The following is a 26,794-nucleotide window of genomic DNA, read 5'->3' as shown; positions in this document are numbered from 1 at the left end:
CATTAATGGCATTCCATTTAGCTATATAACAGTAATGGCATTCCGTCATGCAGACTTCCTCCTCTAATCTTCTTGTCCATAATAGCGTTGACATTCAAGCTAGGGGCACTGTGGATGGTCGGATGCAACATGGAGGGGGAGCAGTGAGGATGGTGTCAAGTTTATTCTATTAGAGTTCTCCTTAAATATCCACCTAGTGAAAGCTATTTTGCTGGAGAACAGCTAAAATGCTTTGCATGGTGAAGCGTTGGTATTGCACTCGCTGATCAAGGAAGCTCACTTTTTAGCAAGTGGAAGATCAACCTGGACTATCAAAATTTGGGAAATATGGTTAACAGTAGGGGTGAATACCAACATGACAAGGTAATTTCCTCTCTCATCAATGATTGCTTAAAGTTGATTACAAACTCCAATTCTATTAAAATCTAGTAGACCAACGGACATAACAACTATATGTCTAATAACCTAACTAGGTACGCTTTAGCCAATCGTGCTTGTAAGGTGTGGCTTGACCCAGCCCTGAATTCTACTGTAACCTGGTTTCTATTTAACAAGTAGGTCTCCGGTTCATTTAAAATAAAATAAAATAAGAAAATACAGTGGTTGTGGTTTGATTTTCTCAACTAATAAGAAGTTTGAGGTTACAATCCTTACAAAATTGAATCATGTCTAGTGAGTTGGAGTTGGCTTATTGTGGCCTTTTGTTATGAGAGAATTGATCAATTGTTCAAGTTAATTATCAAATAAGAGAAATTATATTTTACTCATTTGTGGTTAGGCCTATAGTTTTATTTCAGTCATATTACTTTTTGTGGTGTGAATTAAAGTACAAATATTATTTTTTCCAACGTATTTAACAATCCACCGGTAAAGTTCAAAAATACTATAGATACAAGTTAAGAATTTGATAAGTTTTTCAACGCATCTAAAATAATATATTTTTAACGTATCTAAAATAATATAGATCAAAATTTTAATATAAATAAATATATTAAACATATGTATGTTTTTATTATGTTTTTGTTATTTAAAATTTGATCGGGATTATTTTAGATACGTTAAAAAATGTATCAAACTATCTACGGCTTTATTTTTAATGAGTAATTTCAAATTCGAGTTATAATTTAGTCAAATATAATAAAATAGGTAATGGTTTTAATTTGGATATAATCAGGAGGGGGTAAAGTAAAATGACATAAATGAAACTATTGGAGCAAAATGAATTTAGGGGTAACAAAGGAGGTAAAATGTATAAAATATTAAAAGATGATGCTGATAAGGACTAAACGGGTTGGTATCCAACAAGGCTTCAGAAACCCGACCCACATGGTGCAGTCAAATTCTTCTCCTAGGGCTTGGGCTTCTCTCACACTCCGTCACCGTTGCACGCCGCCGCCATTGCTCGTAAGCTTCTCTCTCTTCTCTCTCTCTTAAGCTTTGCTTTTGAATTGTTGGATCTCCTCGTGTCGTTAGAGTTAATTCCTGATTACTAACACGAAAGAAAAGAATTGAACTTTAACCTCTTGTTGAATTTGACAAGCGAAGGCGAACACTATATTGAGCGAAAGGAATCACCTTTCCCGTTAATAACACATTGTTGTCCTTGAAGTGGTGAACCCAAATCGCGTTTTGAGCTTCTAGTGATGATACAGCGAAGATCTAGTACGGTTTGATGTGTGTATGCCAATTATTAGGCATTCAAACATTGAGCTAAATCATATTGTTGAATCACTTGATCTCGTTCTTGTGTTGTCTTACTATATTTTGATCGGGAATGGATTTTCGGATGGTCTAATTTCTGGGGATAAATGCCAAGTTTTTGTATCTCTTCCACATGGTAGTCTTCTCTGGTGGTATTTTGCATAATTATTCAACAAGAATTTCTGTGATCATTTTTGGATCTCTCTATTGTTAGGATTATTCTGGTTTGTGAGCCACATTTTGATGCATATTTGTTTGAATAAAGATAATGACGATACCTAACTAGACAACAATAGAAAGTACATGTTTGAGTGTTGGTATTGACGAGGTCTGAAGATTTCTACTACTTCCAATCATATCTAGTCTGTTCTTTACAACTTCCGGGATAGATGCTTGAAATCAGTGACACCTATATGCTGACTAGGGTACCATTGTTGGAATTGTCGTCCTTATATGACTAACTTACATTTTGAAATAAGGTACTTGGAGATTTAATGTCTAGATGGATATGTTTTGGAGCACCCAAATAACATGTCCAACTTTTTGCATCACTCTGTGCTTTTGTTCAGCATAAACACATGAACGTATTTCTTGTCCTACATGCAGTTCAATTTGTTATGAAGTAAAATTTCAGGTGGGAAGTTCCTTCTGTCACATTGTTTCGAAGTAGTTTTTACTCTGGAAAAGACATTCTTTTACCAATGACCTTTTCTGCAGCATTATCTAGATATCTCAACAATGAATTGATTATTTGATACGATATAAAGTTTCCCTACTGAATATCCCATTACCTTTTCTTGCTTTCAGAAGATTATTTTTTCCCAAGGGCCACGCTTTTTGCATCTACCTAAATTGTTTGCGGAATTCTTTTTTTATGGCAGATAATTGACTGGAATATCATGATCTTTCATAGAGGGCCTTTAATCTGGGAATGCTAGGCATTGCAGATAGTCCAGCAGGAGACTGAATCTATCTTCATTGTCCTTTTCATGGTTATTTTGTACTTTAAGGATTTCAATAGGATGAGGCTGTTCACTGGATTAAAAGGTCTACGTGGTTATGTAGCCACATCCAGGAAATGTATATTACAAGCTCAATGCCGTATGTTCTGTGCTGATTTAGCAGCCAAAGACTCGAAACCTAAGAGATACAAATATCCAGAAGTCTATGATCCATATGGACCGAAACCACCACCATCAGATAAGATCGTAGAGCTTGCTGATCGCATTGCTGCCCTTCCACCCGAAGAGTTGAAACAGATTGGTCCAACGCTCTTGATAAGGCTTAACCAACCGATTCTGCGGCCAATATCTGGACAAGGTTTCAATTTTGGTCCTCAATCTGGGGCATCTGCTGCAACGGCAGAGGAGAAGAAACCAGAGAAGACGGCATTTGACATAAAATTGGAGAAATTTGATACTGCTGCAAAGATCAAGGTGATCAAGGAGGTCAGAACATTTACTAATCTTGGATTGAAGGAGGCCAAGGATTTAGTAGAGAAGGTACCAGTCATTCTGAAGCAGGGAGTTACTAAGGAGGAGGCAAATGATATCATCGAAAAAATAAAGGCAGCTGGAGGAGTTGCCGTGATGGAGTGATAGGTTTTCCCTTTGAGATGCCAATTTTTTATTGACTGGCAAACTTGCATTTCCTGATGAAGCCTGATTATAAATGAATATTGCATGTCAGTGTGCCATGACAGTGTAGAAGCTGATCTTTCGGAACATGTTTCAATCTTGATTATAATGTGTCTTTTGGCACTTGAGTTACCTTAAAAGAGATTTTGTTGCCAAAGTTGTTTAATTGCCTGGCTGTCACTGCTACGACATCTTTCCTACTATATTAGAAGGGAGTCAGATGTAAATGTAACATCCGGAAGGAAATGGATATAATAATGGTTACTATCCTCATCGGACTCACTAATCCTTTTATTGCCATTGATTTTATCAAATGAACATCACTCGAGCTTTTTAATTATCACTTATCGGACCGTCTGAATCATTATTCATTAATCAGCAATGTTCATTTATTACCTACTCCATGTGACCATGTCTATTACTTTGCTGTTACTTTTCTACATGATGCAATTGTCTGATTATTGTCAAGATGATAAGCCAAAGCATGTGCAGTTGAAGAATCTTTATCAGTTTAGTAATAGTTCTCACTATCAATTTCTCCTCTTATTGTTTCTCTTATTGTTTTATTTTGTCCCTTGTTGCTTGGAACACTGCCTATGTTCTATAAAAGGATCTGCGTGGGCAAAATAATGAACCTTGCTACAAGTATTAAATTGTTTATTTTTTACCTTTCCCTCAATATCTTCAATGGACTGAAATTGGTTCTAATTCAGATTTGCATGTTGAAATTCTCTTTCTTTTTCTCTTTTGAAGAGATTAAAATGTTGCTGATATCTGAGGCTGAATTCTACATTGCTGCCATATCTTCTTTTTTGTGGGCATGCACAAATTTTGCAGGTTTATATTTAAATTCACTTTGTGGGCATGCCTCATGTTAGTCATCACATAGCCTTTTTCATGTTTTGTGTACATTCTGCTTATAATTCTTGCATCCTCTTGTGTTAACTGCAGTTTGTACCTTCCTAACAATGATGTCAAATGTTTTTATGTAATCCATAACCTCTTACCAGCAGTGTCTTCTGTTTAAGTAATACAGATATTGGGTATTCCTGACTGATTTTCCCCATAGTTGAGTTGTTGCAGGACAAAACAAGCACCTTACTCCAGGTTGCTGATATGTAAAGAACTGCCACATTTGTCAAGGATTGAAGAACACAATATCTATTGCTTCTACTTAGATTCGTGAGGATGGTACATGATCAAGATTTTACAAAGCTCACTTGGGTTTCCTTGCTGCAGCCTCGGCATTTGCTCAAACTAGTAATATACCTAAAGCTTTGTAGGATTCTAGCAGTAAACTTTCAAAATAGTTCACCAAGCTCAGAAAGTTCCATTTCAGTTGAGATGTAACAACTCCATTAGCTGTTCCCCCCTACTAGCTTACAGAAGTACCCCAAGTATCTGTTTCATGTCCTAGTTATCTTTATGCAAATTTACATGCACATTTACAACGAAGAGCACAGTAATGAATAACCTAGGACTTATGCATGCTTTTAGAAGGCCTCTTATTAAGAAATAATTCATTCCGTATTCAATTAGGGAGTAAGTATAGATTCTGAACAAAACTGGCCCTCTGAGAACTTTCGAGTTGCTCACATGAATTCCATAACTATACCATTATGATTATACAAACAAACTATCGAGTTTTTTTCTTGTTTCCATTCAGATTACATCGTAGATACAAAATCTTGACAATATGAGATTATCAGAATCACCTTATCTCTGTCTCATTCCAATTTCCATGCATACAGGAAGAAGCAGAACTCTGGAGCACCTCTGCAAGTTCTAACAAGAGGGTGTTGTTCATTGTCACTCTGACTGATGCCATTCTGATGATCGTCGTCCACCGGCTGCCGCTCCAGCGCCGGCCCAGGCTTGAATATAAACAAGGCATGCGATCCCGGCCCCCCGAAGAGCCAGTCATGAACATCCCAGAAGACCTGCACCGGAGTCCGCTCGACGATCACCGTTTCGTTCCCCCGAAACTTCCATCGTAGATTGTCGACGTGGATCAGCACAACGCCGTCGATGCTTATCCACATCTCGGGGTCCTTGGGCCCGGAGATGGAGTTCTCGACGACGATGTCATGCTCCTTTTTCCGGTCATCAAACCTAGTCCTTGTGCAGAAGCTCTTCTTGCCAAAGACATTCTCCCTTTTGCACAACAATGTGGCATCCTCCAAAGAAGGCCTTGACTTGGTTTTCTTGTAGGCATCCTTCTTACAGTCACCTAACAAGAGGATCACCTCCTCATTGCATACCAGGGCGACATAGTAGTTCCCCGAGGGCTCAGGACTGCCGGAGAATTTAGCCGATCGAAGGTCCCAGAAGACGTCGAGGCGGCTGCCATCAATCTCCAAGGGCTTGGAGCCCTTCTTGCTCCAAAAGGGCCACGGCTTTAGCTCAACCTTGCATGTCAAAGGGCCGTCGGCGTCGGAATTCTCGACGGAGACGGAGAAAGAGTGGTTGATGAGGTTCTTGTTCCACATGACGGTCACACGTCGCGCCACACCGGCAATCATCGTTCGGTAGACGGCGATCACCGTGCACTGTGCCGTCTTGTTGCTCGCCGTCTCATCCAAGTTCTTTTCAACGCAAGAGGATGGAGCATTGGTGCTCGGATCCTCCATTTGCCGATCAAATTAACGAGCTCAACTCCTTGCTATATGCCCCATTGACACCCTTTTTTACACGAAAAAAATCCTAGATACTCTAGCAATTATGCAATATAATTCGCCCTCATACCAATCAATCAATCCAATGTATTCATTGTAATCGGCTAACGACTACTGCTTCACAGAACTCCTCCGAGCAACCCAAGTGCAACAACATATACTGCAACAACGAAGAATGCAATAGATAATTGTTATGTTAATAGAGCTCTTAAAGCCAGAGATGAACAGAAATGAAGAGGAAATGGTTCAGAGGAGGAGTAAAATTTTATGATTATTTTTCTCGTAAATAAAAGATAAAAAAAATAAGAGGAGACCAATTCAATCTCTTCTACTGTTTTGTTTGTTATGTTGACAATTGTGCCCCTTGATGCAGGCCAAAATCAATTTGGAACAATGTTAATGAATACCATCTTGGAGCCCAAACACCAAGGGCATATTAGTAAATGTGGTGAGTTAAAACAAACGAGCGGGAATTTAGCCACAAGTATCTCCGGGTACACAAATTGTTTAGGTACGTGGCAGTTGACCAGTTGAATCAAAATTAGGGTTTCGACCAAGTCAACTGTAAAGAAATCTAAATTGCATATAAAAAGAAGCTAGCAACCATATGTTTGACCCTAAAACTACCTAATAAAATTGCATCAAATTGCATTTTTATGTCCCAAATTCTATAATCCAAGCTGTTAAAATAATATCAGAATTGCAAAACATAAAGGAATGTCTCAATCACTGGGATACCTACCTAGGAAAGAAGTAGTGATCTGATTAACAACCTAATTATGAATGAATTATTTGTTAGTATATTATAATTCATATGTAGTTATAGTAAAGCCAATCAGATAGCTAATCTTAAATAGTCTTTCTTTGTGTCACTTTCCTTAGCATTTTCTTGGACCAATTTTTGTGGGAATAACATTTGCTCTTTCTCTTAAGTGCCTGTTAAGGTTGCAGGATGAGGAGAAATTAAAATTGGAATGAAATGAGGATTCATTCTGAAATAAAAGATAGTTTATTACTATTATAATTTGGTGTTTCATTGCAAAAAAGAAAGATACGTGCTGGATTAAAAATATGGGATAAGATGTGTTTGATGACACTTGAAATAAGAGATAAAAATAGCCAAATTGATCTTATTGCTCTTTTCCTAGTTCGTCAATAGATTTTTTTTTTTGGAGAGAGATAGGAAATAGGTTCAAAATTAAATACAATTTGTAGTTTTATTTACAATAATTATATCAACTTCTCATGGTTAATTTTAGATTTCTTAGCCAAAAGTAATTTAACTTAATTCATCATAATTTAGACAATATAACTACCATAAAAAAACAGGATCACAAATATACATCAAATGATGTGTTGGGGCATAACCGAATCATCTCACTTTTGTCGAATAGAACCCACTTATATAGGCTTAGTTGTTTATTATTTTTGGAGGATTTTTGCCCTTTGGCTTGGGCGTTTGAACACCTGGTGGGTCATTCATTCATTCGAACAGCTTCATAATGTTGTAGACTAAGACCAAGCTTTGTCGACGCTTTCGAATGCCATCCAAGCCATTTGAATGTCTAATGCTAATCTCAATCCTATTAGGGTTATTTTAAATGTTTGCTTGAGTTAGGATTGGACTCCTAATATATATAGATATATCTAATCTAAGATATCATTAATGAAGATTGAGCATATCTTCTCCTATCTCTCTCTCTCTCCTCAATCTCTTGTTCTTTCAAGCTAAGGTCATTGTCCTTCCTCCCTTCTTCGATTGATATATCTCCCTAGATCCTTAGGGGCAACCAATGTCTCATTTAGTTTCCCATCTAAACCTCAAATCTGCCCATTTTATCTTCATCTTAATTATCTCCCACACTATCATCAACATAGTCACCACCATCAATCTCTATCCTTTCACTCTTTTTAACCCACCTTAGCTAGGAACATATTATTTGGTATCAGAGCTATTGTTTCTCAGACCAAATACCTACTACTAGATCCATAGCAATGCACTCATACAAAGGCACATTTGCAGCAGTGAAAGTGATAGCTTCTAAGGAGATCTATCCGATCCCCAACTCACCGATGATTGCATCACTTCTACTATGCCAAGACATCCAGATCTAGTCCAAATGATAGCCACCTTGATAGAATCGCCTCTATGGAGGCATTCACTCAAGCTTTTATCATCTCACAATGGTGCCCATAGTGGAGCCTCCACTTTGCAACTAGACCCCTCCACCTCCGATGTATGAAAGATGATTTTTGAGGCTATGCCACCGTTAATGGAGCCCTTGCTGCCCATTCCGGTGGCAAGGCAACCCAAAATAGCCATTGATTACCACCGACCTCTACCCAAGCAACTAGTTGAAGACTTTGAAGACCGTGAAGAGTACGAAGACTTGGTGCCTCAATGGTTATATCTAAGGCATGGTTGTGCCACACAATGCCTCAGTGAACCCATGGAGAGAAGACCACTGAGATGTGAGATTTCAAGGTAGAACAATGCAACTTGAATTTCTAAAGACCAGGAGCAAAGATCCTCTTGATTGAATCTACCTCCCTAAGCAATTCTTCTTCTTTCAACGGGCAGTGGAGGATCACAAAATATTCTTGATATCACTCTATCTAGAGGGAGTCACCATAAAGTGGTACCAAGACGCCCAAAGAGTGAGGCTACTTGACTCGTGAAATGAATTCACTGGTGCTCTTTGTATGCGATTTGATTCGACTAAATACAAAAACTTTCATATCATATTGACCAAGCTAACCTAGAAGACAATTGCCCAGCATTGGAGGCTTTCACTATGTCCCAAATGATGGAAGAGAAGATAACGGATTTTGAAACACAACGTGGGTGGACAATAGCTAATGCGAGGAACCCACCTCTACCAACAATGGCCACATTCGTTGCTATAGGTGGACTAATGAGGCCAACACAGAATTGCCCTACATCGAGGCTTCTAGAGGTTAAGGGGCCTCTACGGGCCCTTATTGGTCAAATAATACTAGCCTAGGTGGAACAACAAAAGGCGAAAGGGCTATGCATCTACTACGATGAGAGATACCATCGATGCACAAATACGTCTAGCCAATGTTCTTGATAATGCTATTCAGATAAATGGGTGAAGGTAAAGATAATGAACCAGCGAAGGATAATGTAGATAAAGAGTTTGCTATTTGGGAGATGCTAGATGATAGTGAGAAAGTTTATGTTAAGATTTTTCTTACATGCTTATGCTGGTTCCGCCTCATCGAAGACTCTTCGAGTCGATGACACCATGAAGAAGCATACGATGCCTATACTTATTGACAAAGAAATCATTATTTCTTGGATGAGCGAATGATCTAGAAGATTGGATTGAGATTAGAGTCGTTCCCATGCTTCAATGTGATGATTAGAGATGACACTTAGAGAGGAGAGAGCATATGCTACAGAGTCATATTGAAGATTGAAGGATACTTGTTGACATTGGATTTTTACATATTGTCTCTTTGAGGATAGATTTCAAGAGGAATGGCGACACATACATATAGCTTGATGGGATTCACTTTGTAGCAAATGGAAGTGCTGCCCAAGCCACCTTAGACAATGATGGATATGTTGGAGTTGCCATAACCATCAATATCCCCACTAGAGGCCATGGAGGCCCGTTTCTCTAATTCCTTACTTTGAAAATAAAATAAAATAAGCGGAAGCGTGCTAGAGTGATGTGATATGGTCTCAATCATGTCACCTCACAAGGGACATTAGGTTCGTTAGGCTGAACCTGTTTATCTAGGTTTAGTTGTTTATTACTTTTAAAGAATTTTTGGCCTCAGGCTCGGTTGTTTCAATGCCTAATAGGCCATTGAACACTCTTGTTCATACAATTTCATGACGCTGCAGATTGAGATTAAGTTTCATCTATGCATTTGAATGCTTGACACCGATCTCAGTCTGATTAGAGTTATCTTAAATATTGGTTTCAGTTAGACTTTATATTTATAAATATATAGTAATATAATCTAGGGTATCGTTGATGAATATTGAGCATTTCTTCGTCTTCTACCTCTCATCTATCTCTCATCTCATCTCCCTCTTATTCTCTCAAGCTAAGATCGTCACCCTTCCTACCTCTTTCAACTATCGTTCCTCCCTAAACCCTCTGGGCTAGCCACTCCTCCGTCCTTTTCTACTTTTAACGTCAGATCCACTCATTCCATCTTTTTCTTCATCATTTCCTACACCATCGTTGACATCATCAATCTCCATTGTTCCACCCTTTTTAACCCACCGTAGCTAGTAACATATCACTAATATTAGAATATTTCTCACTGTAAATATATTCTAGGGAAATTTGTATATAACACTTTGTCTTTTAGCTAAATTTGTATTTACACCTTACATTTTTACTATTTATAAATCGAGCCCTATGATTTAGGGAATATGTGTAGAAAACACCCTGAGTTAGATTTTAACTAACACCGTGAGAATATTCCATTAATTATATATATTTTTTATTTTTAAAATACCTTAAATGCCTAAAATACCCTTAGGTTGACTCGAGGTTGACCCACGGGACGACAACGCAGCCACCACCCTCGCCCGCGTCCTCGACGGGGATCTGGAGTGGTTGAGCATTGACCCCGAGGGCATGGCCACGACGGGCAAGGCTGCACTCTCGTCCGAGCGGCTGAGTCCCCGGCGAAGTCCCCAATCTCGGACCAAACCTCGATGTAGTCGAGCAGCGGAGCCCCCCATCTCGGGCCTACCCCGACGTAGCCGAGTGGCGGAGTCCCGATCTCAGGCCAAACCCGGTGTCCAACACCCTGCCTATCACGTCGCTCCTCGCCATCACGTCGCGAACGCCGGATCCCGATGAGGGAGGTGGGGATGATGAGGAGGGAGGAGGGAGGAGAGAATTAGGCGGGAGGAGGGAGGATGAGTGTTAGGTCGGTTGGTGAGGAGGGAGGAGGGAGGAAGGAGGAGGGAGGAGGATTGGGTTTAGATTAGATGGTGGAGAAGGGTTGGTTGGGTTTAGTTGGTTAGTGGGTTGGGTTGGGTTTAGTTGGTTAGTTGGTTCATGTTGGTTTAATTGGTTAGTTGGTTTGGATTGGATTTAGTTGGTTAGGTTTAGTTGTGTTGGGTTGGGTTAAGTTTAGTTGGGTTCAATTGAGGGTATTTTTGTAATCTTCTTAGTATAGTTAATTTAACTCAGGAGCTTGGTTAAATTTAACTAACAGATCTAACAGCAGGATGTTTTCTGCATATATGCCCTAAATTATAAGGTTCGATTTGTAAATAGTAAAAATAGGGTGTAAATGCAAATTTCATTAAAAGGCAGGATGTTATATATAAATTTTCATATATTCTAATATATTATTAAGTATATTACAGTCACTACAAACATATTCTAATAACCACCATTCAAAACTAAAAATTTAATAATATTTTGGTAATAACATAACTAATCTTTCTCCAAAATTAACACCTTTTATACTCTTTTGTGTCACATCAACTATAATAACGAAACTTCTATTTGAACTCCTCTTTTTATAAGAATAGGATTATAGTTAGGCTCACGAACAAACAACGTAAGAATACGGTTGCATCGCATGGTAATAATATGGCCAAATAGTTGGTTCTTTCTTCTCTTCTTTTTCCTCGTCTTTCTTCTCTTCCACACTGATCAACTCCGCGTAGTGCATCCGTTTCCGAAGCATTCTAGTTAGGGCAACTGGGTCAACTCCGTCGCCAACGACGACAATCTTATCTTCTCCGTCCAGTGATGCAGATATTACACCTACCAAGTCAACATTTTACAACTTAATTATTTAAGTACAACAAGTTGTATATATATATATATATATACCACTGCTTGCTAAGAATAAATAAGTTGATGATTACCACAGAAGCCAACAACAATCTTGAGAGCCTTTGATCTCTTTGTTGTACACTCCATAGAGGCCAGTTTCATTAAGCAACAAAGGTAGCCTGCACTATAACCACCCTCCATAGACACCTTGATCACAATCTTTTGCTGCAGTATATTAATGATTCAAGTTACAGATCTCTATGATCTCAAGCTAATCCAGTATAAATATATAAATATATATCTATAAGTAGAGATGATCATTAACTAATTACTTACCTTAACCATGTTGGTGTTGGAAAAGTAAGCTGCTCTGAGAATCTAAAATATGATATTTGTTAGTTGCTGGATGGGTTGCGAAGTAGGAAGCAAAAGCTGCAGCCTTTTTATAGAGAAGATGGAAGAGAGAACTAAGTGGGCTTCGTGGAAGGTAATTAATAAGGAATTAAACTAAACGAGACACGGTTTCACATTGACAATACGTTAGGTGACCTCAGTATTTTCTTTTTCTTTGTTACTCCGTAGTAGTAGTTATCAGGGACCCAACTGTTTGATATGCTCCTCAAGTCCAAGTCCTCCTCTTCTGTGGTCTTTTTTTAAAGTTAAAGTAAAAGACTCACCTCGCAGAAGTGAAAGAAAGAGACAATTCAGAGAAATGCATGCCTTGTGGCTGGAGCTGGACCCGAGCTAAAATTTTGAGCTAAAAAATATATTCAAGCCGAGCCGAGTCTCGCCTGCATCGGCCCAGTTCGAGCTCGATTAGATTTGATAATATATATTTTAACTTACAGAATTTATATTTTTTAATTATTTGACTTTCAGAATATTTTTGTCAATATCTGCATTTAGCCGAGCTCGAGCTTGTAGCTGAAGATGAGCTAAGCTGAGCCATGTTTAAGCTCGAGTAGAAAATTTCTGTAATCGAAATCGAGCTGAGCTAAGTCTAACTCGCTCATGCTTGAAATTAGTCAATTCGTAATCTTTTCTTATTTGTTTATTTATAAATAGTAAATTAAATACCACTCTTTCTCTCTAAGTGTGCTTAAGTATAATTAATGTAAACAATCTTATTTTTTATGGCAAGTGAATGAGTATAATAAAGTTATCAATACACTTTTTTTCTTTTTACCAAAACTTTTATTTATATTCAAAGCATATACACCAACTAAACTTTTTTAAGATTAAAAGACTCTAAGAAGTCAAGCATAAAAGATAGTTCCCCCTTTTTTGAGGCTTGTATGTTTGTTTCTAAGTCCCAACAGCTACTATTCTAATTCGTAGCTGGTATGCTAACAACAAAAGTAGGCTTAGGTTAGATTACCCTTTTGCCCCAATCCTAAGGATATTAATCTTACAACAATTATTATAAAAGCCACTTGACCCACTATTTTATATTTTATAAGTTTTTTTTTCCTTTCTATTTAATTATCTTAGGTTAACCCTAATCAACGAGATAATGACCTATTGATATAGAAATCCCAAACATAATTAAAAACTATGAATCCTTTCATCTACAATTTAATCGATTACTGATAATATACAAATATAAGAATTACTTACAAACCGCTTACTAAATCTCATAGTTATATCTGAACTTGTCATACTCACTAAAACTTATGATGGATTTACTTTTTGTGGCTAATCAATTCAATCTTAATAACCCTCGAAATTAGATAAAACCTATCCTAGTGCCCTTCGAGATTGCACCTTATTTTGAAGATGGATGTGGTAGAAATGATTAGAAAATGTCCAAAGAAACTCAAATCTTTAATCCCCTTTGATCACCAAAGAACCTTATAGACTCTTTTTTAGGGCCTCGAAGTATGTTCTCTCCTCATCCTCTATGAACTAGGGTTTAATAATTTTATATCTCCATGAGAAAAACTACTTTTAAGAAAACTCCTTGTAATTTTATGCTCTCTACTAAAAGCATTCGAATACCCTAAGGTCCATTCGAATGATCGACTAGTTGATTGAATGTAGAGTGGCTATTATAATGCCGTTGAGAGTATTTTTTTTTTCATACTGTTTTAAACATTATGACATTGTTTGAATACTTCAAAAACGACTTTCATACTGTCTCAAATGTTACAGAATCATTTAAATACCCTTCTAATGATTCAGAAGATATTTTTTAATTCATCCCAAATCTAGTAAAGTGTATGTTAAATATGAATTCAAGCCTCCTTTTATATACAATCATGCTTATATAAAATATTCAAAATACATCTAAAAAGGTCTTTTGTAAGTAAATTGACAATACAAAAAAGAAAAAAAAAAAATCTAACGCTACTTTTTCCATAAAATCTGCTCACAATCGATGGGAATAATGTTAATAATTATGCATTACTTTCCAAAATCCCAATTAGAATAATATTCTTGGCCACCAAATCGAAATGAATCAATTAAATTGGTTACACAAGTGACCTTATCTAACCCATTTAAGGGTTCATATATTTGCATTTAATATTTTAATCTCTTTGATAAATGAATTGTGTTTGTGCTTAATTTGGGTTAATCTAATCCAATCTGAACTTGATTTAATTCGAATATCCTAACCCAACAAACTCACCCCCCTTAGTTTGTGAATATGATTGACAGCCATTAGAGTAATTCCAACTTTAATAACTAAGAAGGCAAAATGCTTGAGATCTTTCAGGTTATGAGATTATAATGTTATAATAATTGTGAAAAAGAAAAACTTCTTGAGATAACTATTAGGGCCTAAGGTCTTTCAATTAGGAGGTTATTAAACTAAAGGCTATTTTTAATTTCCTCATAAGAGAAAAGGATTTAAGGCAGGAGATTCGTAGTCATAGGAAATTAAAATTAATACAATACTTAGTAAATCATTCAGTTTTGCCGCCCCAAACTTGCGAGCTTAATAAATTAGAATGTGGTATAATATGTCCTACCAAGCTACAGTGAAAATAAGTAGGAATAAATTTGTTACCTTAGTGAAAGATTTGATACTAAGATATACCTTCCCTTTGTGTGCATATTTTGCATCGTATGCATAGTTATCAAAACCGGACTAGATGTTAAGCCGATTAGAGATTTGAGTCGCTTAGTCATTGGTTTGCTTGTTGGTATTTTATTAAGGAATATTTAAATAATATATATAGTTCTAAATAATTTTGAAAAGATAAAATAATATCTAAAAAAATAATACAATTATATTTCATCTATTATTCAGCCATTTTTGTTGTAGGAGCTAAATTCAGATTTAATTATCATTTAGTATTATTTAGCTATTTTAACTAAGATTTTGGTTTAAGTATATCAAATCATATGATTTGTTTTTAATTTAAAAAAAATATTAAGCAGCTCCGTCCTCTCAGCAGGAGGATATGTCACCTCTTTGTGTTGTTAACTCTATTCTTAGGGATAATGGCTCCCCTTTGCCTTATTTCTTTACTGTCATTTATCCTATGTTAGTCATTATTATCCCTGTTTTCTCAATGTGCTTCCGTAGATTGCTTTGCCCTCCTCTCATCAATCACTTTGTCCAACTGGGTACTCTCCTCCCCCTCCCTTAACCTAGATATTACCCACTCCCAGGCCCTTCCCCTCTTACTTCTCCCTCGCTCCCCACACCGCATTCCTTCCACGACTATTCAGGATTTCAGTTTGCTAAGATCTATGGGGTAAAAAGCCTCACAAAAATGCAAAGGGGTTTCCCACTAGAAAGGCCAAGCCTACGATTGTTCTAAAGAATTCCCTAGGTTATATCATCTCTCTAGCATTATAGTAACTAAGTTTACCAGAGCATTAAACTCCTCGTACTCTAACTAGAACCACTCAAACTTGAACAGGGTCTACCCGACCTTTGCACTTTACCCAGATGGATTAAAAGAAAAGTATAATCAGAGGCAATACGCGAGAGATGGTCAACAAAAACATCAGCATAATGGTCCAAGAAAGCACCATTAACAAAAACTCGATCAAGCCTGGTGAGGACTCTAGAATTACCATGCCTTTTATTACATCAAGTAAACGAACAACCCTTAAACCCGAAATCAATAAGGCCAGCAAAGGACAAAAATGAGCAGAAAACACGAATATAGTAGTTGAGATGAAAAGGGTCACCCCTAAATTTATCCCCAAGATTCTTAGTACAATTAAAATCACTTAAAACCATCCATAGAATATCACAATTATTGAAAAAACTCAATTCATACCACAAATAATTACACTGTAGAGCAATAGTATTAGCATAGATAGCAGAGAGAAGCAAAGGCAGAGAGAAGCAAAGGTATTTTACTTGACTTAGAGATTACTAAATGACTAACTTGGGGGAGATATGAACAATAGAGGCTTGGTGGGACGCCACTCTCCACTCAATCATGATGTCACTTGCAACACCCATTCTAGCAATAAAAATCCCCATCCAAATAGGGGCTAGCTTGCATAGAAAAGCCACCAAATTAGGGTAGTTAAGATGTGATTCAAGGAGAATAAGCAGATTTTGAACATAAGTATTTAAGAGGTGTTGAAAGGAGGATCATCCCTCTCGTTTAGCAATGCCACGACAATTCCAATAGATCAGCTTCATAGACAAACAGTGGAGAAGGCTTGTTCCAACTCGATAGAGTCGTGCATCATCCTATTATGTGCCCTTAGCACAAGCATGCTAGTCTTGGCTAACTGATTGATTCTTAGAATGTGCTTGCATCTTATTGAGCAGGCTCTCGTACAATAGAGAAGGCTTCATAGACAAATAGTGGAGAAGGCTTGTTCCAACTCGATAGAATCGTGCATCATCCTATCATGTGCCCTTGGCACAAGAATGCTAAGTTTGGTTGACTGATTGATTCTTAGGATGTGCTTGAATCTTACCGAGCAAGCTCTCATGTAGAGTAAGAAGGCCACTATGAGTGAGGATGATGGCCTATTGAGCTTCTTGTGCCTTAAGGACCGCTGCGTCGACCTTGGGATTAAATCTAGGTTAGGTGGATCCTCAGACATGTTCACATCCTATTACAAGGTGGCCCAAGCAACAAGGTGAAAGAGAAGGCAACTACGACTAGCTAGGAGGCGAAAGAGAAGGCAGCCGTGACTAGCTAGGAGGGAATTTGGAAATTTTGGGAGGAATAGTCTATTAGTGGGCTAGCCTAGTTGAGCCCAATGGGAGAGACTCACGAGTTGCATCTGAGCTCAGTTGGGCCGAGGGTGGGTCAATCTCATTGAGCCCAATAGGGGCAGCATGGACATGATCCATGATCATTGGGGTAGCTAGGTAAGCCAAACCCATTGGGCCCAAGTCAATAGTGGAAGTATCAGCCATAGGGAGGGTCTCACTTGTTTGAGTGGATCCGACACCATGGTTGGTGTGAGCAAGCCTAGTTGGATCGAGTTTGTAACATCTACACGAAAAAAAAAATGTGCGCACGTGCTCGACATGTGTGCTGAGCTTAAGGGCATGCATGTTCGGGGCACATGTGCCCCTTTCCTTCTTTCTCCCTCCCTCTCTTTTTTCTACATGAAAAAAATGTGCGCACGTGCTCGACATGTGTGCTGAGCTTAAGGGCATGCATGTTCGGGGCACATGTGCCCCTTTCCTTCTTTCTCCCTCCCTCCCTCTCTTTTTTCTACATGAAAAAAAAATGTGCACACGTGCCCGATATGTGTGCTGAGCTTAAGGGCACGCATGTTCGAGGCACATGTGCCCCTTTCCTTCTCCCTCCCTCTCTCTTTTCTTCTTTCCTCTTTCTTCTCCCAGCTAATAATATTTTCCCCCCTTCCTTCTTCTTGTCGTGTCGAAGCGCTGCCAAAACCGCCAACCTCCTAGATTGAAGCGCCAGAGCTACTTCATCCTCTAGGTAAGTTTAATTTGCAATTCATTAGTTAATTATAATTATTTCTTTATTTTTCTTCCCCTTTTGGTTTTGCCATGATCTGGTCGATTGGCGACTTTGTGCCTTGCCACGCTGATTCAATGAGCTCTCCCCCTTTTTGTAAGGATGCCCCAAGTGGCTTCCTTCAGCGCCCTTGTGGCTGAAGCCATCAGGTAGCCCCTTGCGTTGGTTAATGATTGAGGTGAGGTAGATTCTTGCCGTCAATTGCCTCTAGCCGCTGGGCTTCTCTTTAGTGGGCTTTTTCTTATTAAGGGGAGCATGTTGGTGGGGTTGGTTGTTGCTTATGGCTGGGTTGACTAGTAGCTCTCCCCCCTCCCTCCCCAAACCGATTGGGTTCTTGCCCATCAATGGGTGGTCTCCGTCTTCCCCACTAGTCGGGTAGGCACTGTGGGTGCCTTCCTCCACCGACAGGGAATGACTAGGCTTTCAGTAGCCACCCTTCCTTTCTCCCTCCTTTCGGTCAAGGTGAGAAGGAGGGGAGTTGTCTCGGGCTCAGGCTAGGTGCAGCCCAACTTGAGGCTCGAGTTCTAGGGTAGGCTAGGAGCGGCCCAGCTTGAGGCCTGATTATCGCGTTAGGCTAGACTAGGTGCAGCCTAACCCAAGTTTGGAGTGTGGTTGGGCTACATGCAGCCTAGGCCAAGTTTGTGTTGGGTTCGAACTACAAGTAGCCTAACCCATGTGGTGGGTTTGAGTTGCCGCTAGTCTAGCCCAAGTTGCGTTAGGTTTAGGCTACAGGTACCCCCAATCCATGGTTGGGCCGCTGCCTAGTCCATGAGGCATTTAGGGCTTTGGGCCTATTTTTGTGGGTTTATACTTAGCCTTGAGCTGGCCAAGCCGGTTAGTTGTATTTTAATCTTTTTAATTTATGCTAGTCATCTTATTATTTATTCTTGTCAACTTGAGCCTTAATGTTAATTATCAATAAAGAATGGTTTGGTTAATTTTAATAATTGCTCTTAATAGGGATTTAGTTCTAAGTACCATTTATCATAGTTGATTTTAACTTTGGTTAAATCAATTCTAGCAATTGAGTCAATGATCTTGGTGTATCTGTATTAATTACTCTTACCACAGAATTAATATAAATTAATGAAGGAAAATTATATTAAGTATATTATCTTAGTTAGTGAGGCAGATTAATTCTATGTTGTCCATGTGATTTACTTAAACGATAATAATTAGTGGAGTGAGAATTCGAGGTAAATTATTTTAAATTACTTTTAATAACATGTTAGGCGCTAGTATAGCTATGCTAGATCAACATAATTAATAGATATGGGAATCTGTAGATGGACCTAGCTAGTGAACATGTAACGCCCCCGCCCAGCACGGGCACATGCACGCCCACGCGCCCACAAGGCACGCGCATCGCACAAAACAGGTCGTGCGGGGTCCGTCACGCATAGATACTCTCCTGTGCACATATAATCATGATATTATCAAATAAAACCTGCAAACCTATCCATAACCACATAATTCATCACCAAATACATCATACTATCAACCAAATAAACTTGTTAACATATGAATATCTAAGTCCATAATAATATACATTAGACTACTACATAATCTGGCAGGGCCCACACAGGCCACAACAAACCATCAAGATACAACTAAACAACTGATACACGAGTGCTCTATAATCTGACATATACTATACAAATCATCATCTGATACAATAAGGTACAAATATAACAAACAATGATACAACTCAAAGTCTGGTTAAACTATCTTCTATACTGTTTCAAGTCTATAGCTCACCTCATCCTTGCTTTAAAATATCTCATCATGATATCTCAAGTCGCTATCACGTATTATAATATCTGAGGCGTTAGAAAAGAAATAAAAAGAGAGTCATAAGCAAAAGGCTCAGTGAATAGAACTTACCCCGAATCAGTGATGCCAAACAGAGAGTAAATCATGTACTGGATAATATGAATCAGAAAGAGTATTATGTCATGAATGAGTATATAAATGTACCCTCAATAATACATAAATGAAAAGTAGATAACATGCCAGAACTGATAAAAGTATATAATCCTCGACAATGAATAAACAAATCTCTAGGTCATACTATCGTCATAACTCTCTCTCAAATATGACACATGATGCATGCTAACCATGACCATGTTATGATATCAAATGCAACTATATATGATGTATATTGACCACACGATAATCAGGTAATCAGATGATAATGAAATCATATGTATTTTTCAACATCTCAGTTATCAAGGTCATCTCTATATATGTCATCATCATACTAGACCACTGTGCACAGTCAACACCGGTACCCGATCTCAACATCATGCCTGAAGGCTCAGAGCATACTCCGTCACCCGTTAGAGTATCTCAAATATAATCATACCCCGTCACCCGCTAGGGTATCAACATCCATCCAGACCGGACACCCTTCTAGCTGATAGAAATCTTGTGAGGATAACTCGCCACATATGCCCTAGCGAACGACATGTGTCCGAATGTCTACTGTGCACTTAGACTAACGACCTCGAACGTAAGGCCAATAGGATCGTGACTATGTCGAGCGATCAATCATCCACCAAGCACGTCCTAACCCTCGCTCCCACTCAGGTATTCTCAAGCTTTTTATCAACTATCCTATCAATCATATTTTATGCTTTCCTTCTAAATGACAAATCATATGCATATATCCAGTACGATAACAAGTCAATGCATAACGAGAATTTAGGTGGAATAGGAATCAAGAAAAAAATAATGCAATGTAGTCTCCAACTATATAGTCAACACATGCATAATCATGCTAATCTATTACATGCATACGCATGTTACAGATCAACTGGACATAACCTTACAACAGTATAATCATCTCTCATCATCTCTATTTGTCATTATCATACTCATATTCAAGATCAGCCTAATTATATGCATGATAAAAATATGCTCGACTATAATCATCTCTAGATAAAGTTATATAATCATGTTGGATGCCAAAACATGCATGTACATAATATATAATATAACCTAATTTGAGAAAGGGATCTAGGAGATAAGATTACTCACCGTCTGATCAAAAGATACAAACCACGCATATCTCACGTCCGTAACCGAGTGACACTTATCGTTAGCAAGGTCCACACGGTCTTAAATAAGGGGTTCGGGATCTGAAAATATTTAAGTAACATACAGTTAGTTGTTTATTCCATTATAATCCGTTCGAGTAAAATATGATGATTTATTAGATTTTAGAATTTTTACTTATTTTTATAACGGGCTAGATTTTTAATTATAAATAAAATATAAATGTAGAGTAAAACCTAATTAGATTTTTAATTATAAATAAAATATAAATATAGATTAATTATATCTTGATTAATTAGGGACTATATAGTCATTACTTTATAAAATAATAATTAAATATATAAGCCGATTATTTTATTTGTTACAAAATAATAATGGTATAATAAATTATTAGAATTATTAAAATGTATCTCATAAAAATATTAGTATATAAATTTGATAATTATAATTTACAAATCTATATATTAATCTAAAAGATATATAAATAAATAAATATAAGTATTACCTATATTTATACCTAATTAATCATTAGTTATACAAATTATAATTAATAATAATTATATTGAAGAATATATAATATTATTAAAATAGTTAATGTCTAAAGAATCTATTTGCATTAATTAAGAAAAAATACTTAAATGAATAACATAAATAAAATAATAATTACTGCCATTAGTGCTGGGCTCGGCCCAGCACTGCCTGCTATAGTGTTGGGTCGAGCCCAACACTATGCAGAAAGAGAAGGAGAAGAAGCCGAGGGAGAAGAAGAAGAAAGGAAAAAGAAGAAGAAAGAAGAAGAAGAAGAAGAAGAAGAAGAAGAAGAAGAAGAAGAAGAAGAAGAAGAGGAGAAGAAGAAACGAGGAGAGGACCTAGCGATGGGGAGGGGCTCGGCCGTTGCTGGCTAGCCAGCGGCCGACCCCCTTGCCGGCGACTCTGTTCTGATGAACCCGAGAGAGAGAGAAAGAGAGAAAGAGAGAGAGAAAGAGAGAGAGAGGGAGAGAGAGAGAGGGAGAGAGAAGAGAAGAGAGGGGATAAGGGAGCACGGTCTTGGCGACGGGTGGGGTGGTCGACAAAGACGGTAGTAGAGAAAAAGAGAGAGTGAGAGAAAAAGAGAGGGAGAGAGAAGGAAGAGGAGGAAGGAGGAGGAGGCTCACCGGCGTCGGTAGCACGGCGTTGGAAGCATGCATATGCATATATTTTTCTTATCATGATTATTGCACGTCATGCATGGTAATTTTATTTTGCTGTTCGTTAAGATTTTTTATATCATAATTCCTACGCATATTTATTAGGTATAAATATGTGTGTTAGCACGCAAAACATGATAATGATGGGTATTATATTATGCTTGTTATGTTGTATAATATCATATCACTTGTACAGGTGCACGACCATGAAGAGGGTGACTATTGTGTCTCGATGATATCTGACACCTCTCTAGCTAGGGTTAGAGATAAGGGATACTATTATATAATATATATATATATATATATATATATATATATATATATATATATATATATATATATATATAATAGGGCCCAAGCTTGAGATCTTAGTATATTGATCACAAACAATTAAATAGCCATTTCATTGGGTGATGAGAGATTTATTATTGATCAACAAGAGTCATATCCTTTAGGGTATTTAAGATTGAGAGAGAAGGATAGGATGATGTAGACCTAGCGGTATCCAATGACATAGGGTGAGGAAGCTCGTGAGCGATGGCTCATGATTTTTGCACGGTGGTACGATGGTATGCAGTCGAGGGCTCATATGATAGTACTATCGTGCGATACTAACATATGTGATGAGCTTACAACTGAGGTTCTTAGTTTGCTATGACGGACAATTGGTCATGCTATTTGCTAGGTGATGAACTAGCGATTCCACCGCTAGAATCTACCATCCCTTGGGGATATACATGTGGTTGGGTGAGATAATGATATGGCCTATTGGCGTAACTTTGCAATAGCCTAAGTTACAGACTTGGTAGTTTGAGAGAATGCATGTTATCTGCTGTAGCATTAACATAGCCTTTGAGTGGAGCTCGGTGTGAGCTCGAGTTTGAGAACTTGATAGTCCGGATGATACGTGGTAGGTTATCGATTGCTAATGCATATGTGCATTGGATGAGCATGACAAGTATGTGGTATTGATGCATTCTATTTGATCATGATGCACATATTCATATTTACTTATTGTTGCATATTGTATTGCACTACTTTTAGACTATAGTAGTTGATAGATATCATGTTTTATTCACCACCATTTAGTAAAATTATTTTCAGATTAGTAGATGAGCCCCGACCCGTAGATGATTTGGAGAAAATTGGCTTTGAGTCTTCTAATTCTTACTCTTATTCTATACATGTAAATTAAGCTAAATAGCTTGTAGCTTCTATGTGAGCTTTGTTTGATTTTTGTTATGAATATGTATTTTGGGTTTGTTGTGGCTCTGGTGTTATGAGCTTTTTGTCTATAATTTTTATAGAAATGTGGGCTTTTTACTTGTATATTGTGTTAAAACATTGACCAGCAAACCACATGAAGGGCACGCATTTGGTGGCGGTTGTTATTGAGTTCCGACTGCTCAGCTCTGATAGGCCCTCCTTTGGACTCCTACCGCTTAGCTTTTGTGGTATATATCTTATAATGACTAGCTCGCAATTTGTTGGCGCGAGGAGCATCCAACAATGCAAGCAACCTGTGTAGGGACTTGGTTTGGATCGGAGGGTGAGGAATTAGCTGGAGTACTAACAGATAGCTCACCCTAGCTTTTTGCCAGCCATTAGGGCCACTGGCAACCACTGCTTGCCATTGGAGCAGGCCTAGGTGTTGTCGAAGCCTCTCTTTCCCCCTTGTGGTTGTAGGTTTGCACCATGATTTAGGGCTCGAACACATCTTCTTCCATAGCCACGTTCGGCACAACTCTCATCTGCCCCCTCAGTTGGAGAGGTCCACGATTTGGAAGGAGATCCCGCGGGAGAATGACTAGCAACATCACCGAAATCACCTATCTCTCTCTCTCTCTCTCTCTTCCAAGAGAGCACTTGTTGAAGTTTAGTTTCAGTCCAAAATTGCTTTTGGAGCAATATAATAGAAATTTAATGATTAAGACCTCTCTTTCATAAGCTTTAATTAATAAAAATTATTATGTCATCAGCATATTGTAATTAAACATCACTCCCCCATTAATGATCTCAGCACTTAAATTAACCAGTAATTAAACCATTTTATTTAGCCTTGTCCAATATTCTCTTCACTCACAAATGAAGCTAGATGTGATTGCTTTTTTAATCAGCATAATCCGTATGCTGTCTATTTACATCTAGGTGTGGAAGATTAGTCAATTATTTTTTATAAAGACTAAAGAGGACTTGGACTTTCGGACAACATCTGGGCCCTGGGTCCACTCGTCTTCACCAACTTGAAGACAGTTAATGTGCTTTCGCCGGTTACTGGTGGTAGCCATGGCGTGGAAAAATCTGTTGCCTCTTCGATCTTAATTATCTATATAAAGCCTGCAAGAATTGCTTCCTACTTCGATCTGAAGCCATTGTTGGCTTCTCTGGTAATCATCAACTCATTCTAAACAACAAGCAGTGGCAGGTGTCGTAAAAATATTGACTTGTTTTCCGGCATGCATGCGTGATAGTAGGTGTTATATCTGCATCACTGGATGGAGAAGACAAGGTCGTCGTCGGCGGTGACGGAATCGACGCCGTCGCCTAAACGACGATGCTTCGGAAACGGATGAGCTACGCTGAGTTGATTAGTGTATCAGAGGAGGAGGAAGAGGAGGAGAAGAGAAGGCAAGCAGTAAAAATAGCTTTAATTGTTTGTGAGCCTACTTAAAGATCCTAACTCTTCTTCTAGCTTTATGAAGTGCATGCATTTAGTCACTGGATGGAGGATTTAAAGCACATAGGGCTTGGATTATAGAGAATGTCATGTGGTGGTGTAGGTTTTGGGGAAGGTCTATGAGTGTTATGTATACAAGATATAGATTTGGTGCTAATTAATCTTAATTCTCTTCTTCTAGTTTCCATTACCCAAAAATTAGGCTCGAAGGCTCCAATTTATTTTCCTCACTTATAGTTTTATTTGTGTCAATTTAACATTTATAGTTATATACAAACTAAAACCAATGTATTTTTTATTGTATTTGACCATACTACATATCAAATTTTAAGAGACATAATTATTGAGGATTGAATAAATCTTTTGATATATTTAAAATAACATTGATCGGATTTAAAATGACAAAAGTACGACAGAAATATACATTCGTTCAATATATTTATTACATCTTTATTATTTAAAATTCAATCAATATTATTATAAATGCATTGAAAAAATTATTCAATTTTTTATAACTTTATTTTAGAAGAGTGTCTTTAAACTCAAAACGTAGTTTGGTTAAATATATTAAAAAAACTAATATTCTTTTTTTTAAAGTTTATATCACAAGAGGATAAATTACTACAGGAATGAAGTTAACTAACTACAGGAAAGTTAAATATAATTTCCTCTTCTTTTGTTGATGTATATTCGCTACGTTGTACTGCAAATATGTAAAGCTTTAAATTGATTCTTATCATAGTTATCACTATATATTTTATAATATCATAATTATCACTAAAATTATTGTGCTATTTAAAAAATATCACTCTATTAGCTAAATGAACTAAACTTGGATTAAAAAAATTATTTTGCCCTTGCATAATTATTATAAAATAATTTAAAAGCTGTACATATGTTATTATAAAATTATTTCTTTTATTCCACACAAAATTTATTAATAGAAATTTTACAATTTTAATTTTAAAAGAGAAGAGTATTTTAGTAGTTTATATATGTTTGTTATATTTAATAATAATCTGTTAGAAATATTTCTTTAATTAAAAAAGAAAGGTTGAATTAGAAAAATCGAAAGAAAATAGCAGAGTATAACTAAAATAATTGAGCATATAATGTAGATAATGTAAGGCGTGGAATTAAAGATATTAGAATAAGAGATCAAAAAGTTTAATTAATCATCAAAGCAATAACTTATATTATATACGCACTCCTTTAAGATCTTAATGCAATGAGCAAAAGACGACTAAAGAAAATAAAGTTTCTTCCCATTCCACACATGCATGCTCTACATAACGTTGCAAGAATTCGGATAATAAGTAGGCTCATAATAAACATAAGTATAAGGTCGCATCACACCACCATGGTATGGCATACATATTGGAGCTTCATTGCTACTGCTTGCCTCTTCTTCTCTCTCCTTCTCTCCGTTCTCTTCCTCTCCTAGGCTGATCAACTCCGCGTAACGCATCCGTTTGCGAAGCGCCGTCGTTAGGGCGATCGAGTCAAAGCCATCGCCGACGACAACAATCTTGTCTTCCCCTTCCAATGATGTAGAAGTAACACCTACCAAGTTAAACAGTTTAAAACCTAGAAAAAGTTGATATGCATGTGTACTGCTTGCTGAGAATAAATAAGTTGATGATTACCAGAGAAGCCAGCAGCAGTCTTGAGAGCCTTTGATCTCTTTCTTGCATCCTCCATGGTGAGCTTGATGACAACCTTTTGCTGAAATGAATCAAAGGAAAGAAAGTTAGAGATGATCATCTCAGGCATGTCAAGAAGTGAGCACCAAGAGTAGAGGTTGATCAGTGAGTTGGCTTAATTACCTTAACCATGTTTGGTGTTGGAAAAGATAGTCTCAGAAATCTACGTGGTTTTGTTAACTAGGAAGCAATTCTTGCTAGCTTTATAGAGGCAAATGAGAGGACAACGGAGTGGTACTATAAAGGACTGAAAGGATTCATGCAGGGCTTTTTAGTAAAGATAACAAGTTGGAAAACTTGGCATTGCTTGACTTGTTCTAAGCTGATCCAAGTCTAGTAAATGTACATCTAGTTCCCCTTCTTCTTTCGAGGCACCAACTGATAGTAGGATGTGGGGTCGAACCTTATTTCAGTGGTGTAAAGGAAAAAAAAAATTATATCCTATTTGTATTT

The 26,794-nt window shown here is 37.5% G+C and overlaps 4 protein-coding genes across 4 annotated transcripts; 1 reads left to right on the top strand and 3 right to left on the bottom strand.

Moving 5' to 3' along the window:
* Window positions 1-1,332: 1,332 nt before the first annotated feature.
* On the top strand, window positions 1,333-3,607 carry LOC140767803 (uncharacterized). Its single transcript, XM_073107865.1, has 2 exons — window positions 1,333-1,404; window positions 2,583-3,607. The coding sequence occupies exon 2, from the start codon at window positions 2,691-2,693 to the stop codon at window positions 3,297-3,299; it is 609 nt and encodes a 202-aa protein (XP_072963966.1). The 5' UTR covers window positions 1,333-1,404; window positions 2,583-2,690; the 3' UTR covers window positions 3,300-3,607.
* Window positions 3,608-5,065: 1,458 nt separating this feature from the next.
* LOC140766855 (uncharacterized) lies at window positions 5,066-6,310 on the bottom strand. The gene has a single exon (XM_073106516.1). The coding sequence runs from the start codon at window positions 5,966-5,968 to the stop codon at window positions 5,066-5,068; it is 903 nt and encodes a 300-aa protein (XP_072962617.1). The 5' UTR covers window positions 5,969-6,310.
* Window positions 6,311-11,332: 5,022 nt separating this feature from the next.
* On the bottom strand, window positions 11,333-12,251 carry LOC140767454 (heavy metal-associated isoprenylated plant protein 16-like). The gene is made up of 3 exons (XM_073107372.1): window positions 12,136-12,251; window positions 11,892-12,024; window positions 11,333-11,787 (listed from the first exon to the last, which is right to left on the bottom strand). The coding sequence occupies exons 1-3, from the start codon at window positions 12,142-12,144 to the stop codon at window positions 11,564-11,566; spliced, it is 366 nt and encodes a 121-aa protein (XP_072963473.1). The 5' UTR covers window positions 12,145-12,251; the 3' UTR covers window positions 11,333-11,563.
* A 13,600-nt stretch (window positions 12,252-25,851) lies between these two features.
* LOC140767693 (heavy metal-associated isoprenylated plant protein 16-like) lies at window positions 25,852-26,557 on the bottom strand. Its single transcript, XM_073107688.1, has 3 exons — window positions 26,465-26,557; window positions 26,285-26,363; window positions 25,852-26,201 (listed from the first exon to the last, which is right to left on the bottom strand). Exons 1-3 carry the CDS (start codon window positions 26,471-26,473, stop codon window positions 25,924-25,926), a joined length of 366 nt encoding a protein of 121 aa, XP_072963789.1. The 5' UTR covers window positions 26,474-26,557; the 3' UTR covers window positions 25,852-25,923.
* Window positions 26,558-26,794: the final 237 nt, after the last annotated feature.

This window comes from Typha angustifolia, chromosome 9 (genome assembly GCF_048772165.1).
Source record: "Typha angustifolia cultivar Huaian chromosome 9, ASM4877216v1, whole genome shotgun sequence".
In the NCBI taxonomy this organism is placed as follows: domain Eukaryota; kingdom Viridiplantae; phylum Streptophyta; class Magnoliopsida; order Poales; family Typhaceae; genus Typha; species Typha angustifolia.
This window is presented reverse-complemented; position numbering and strand designations above follow the sequence as displayed.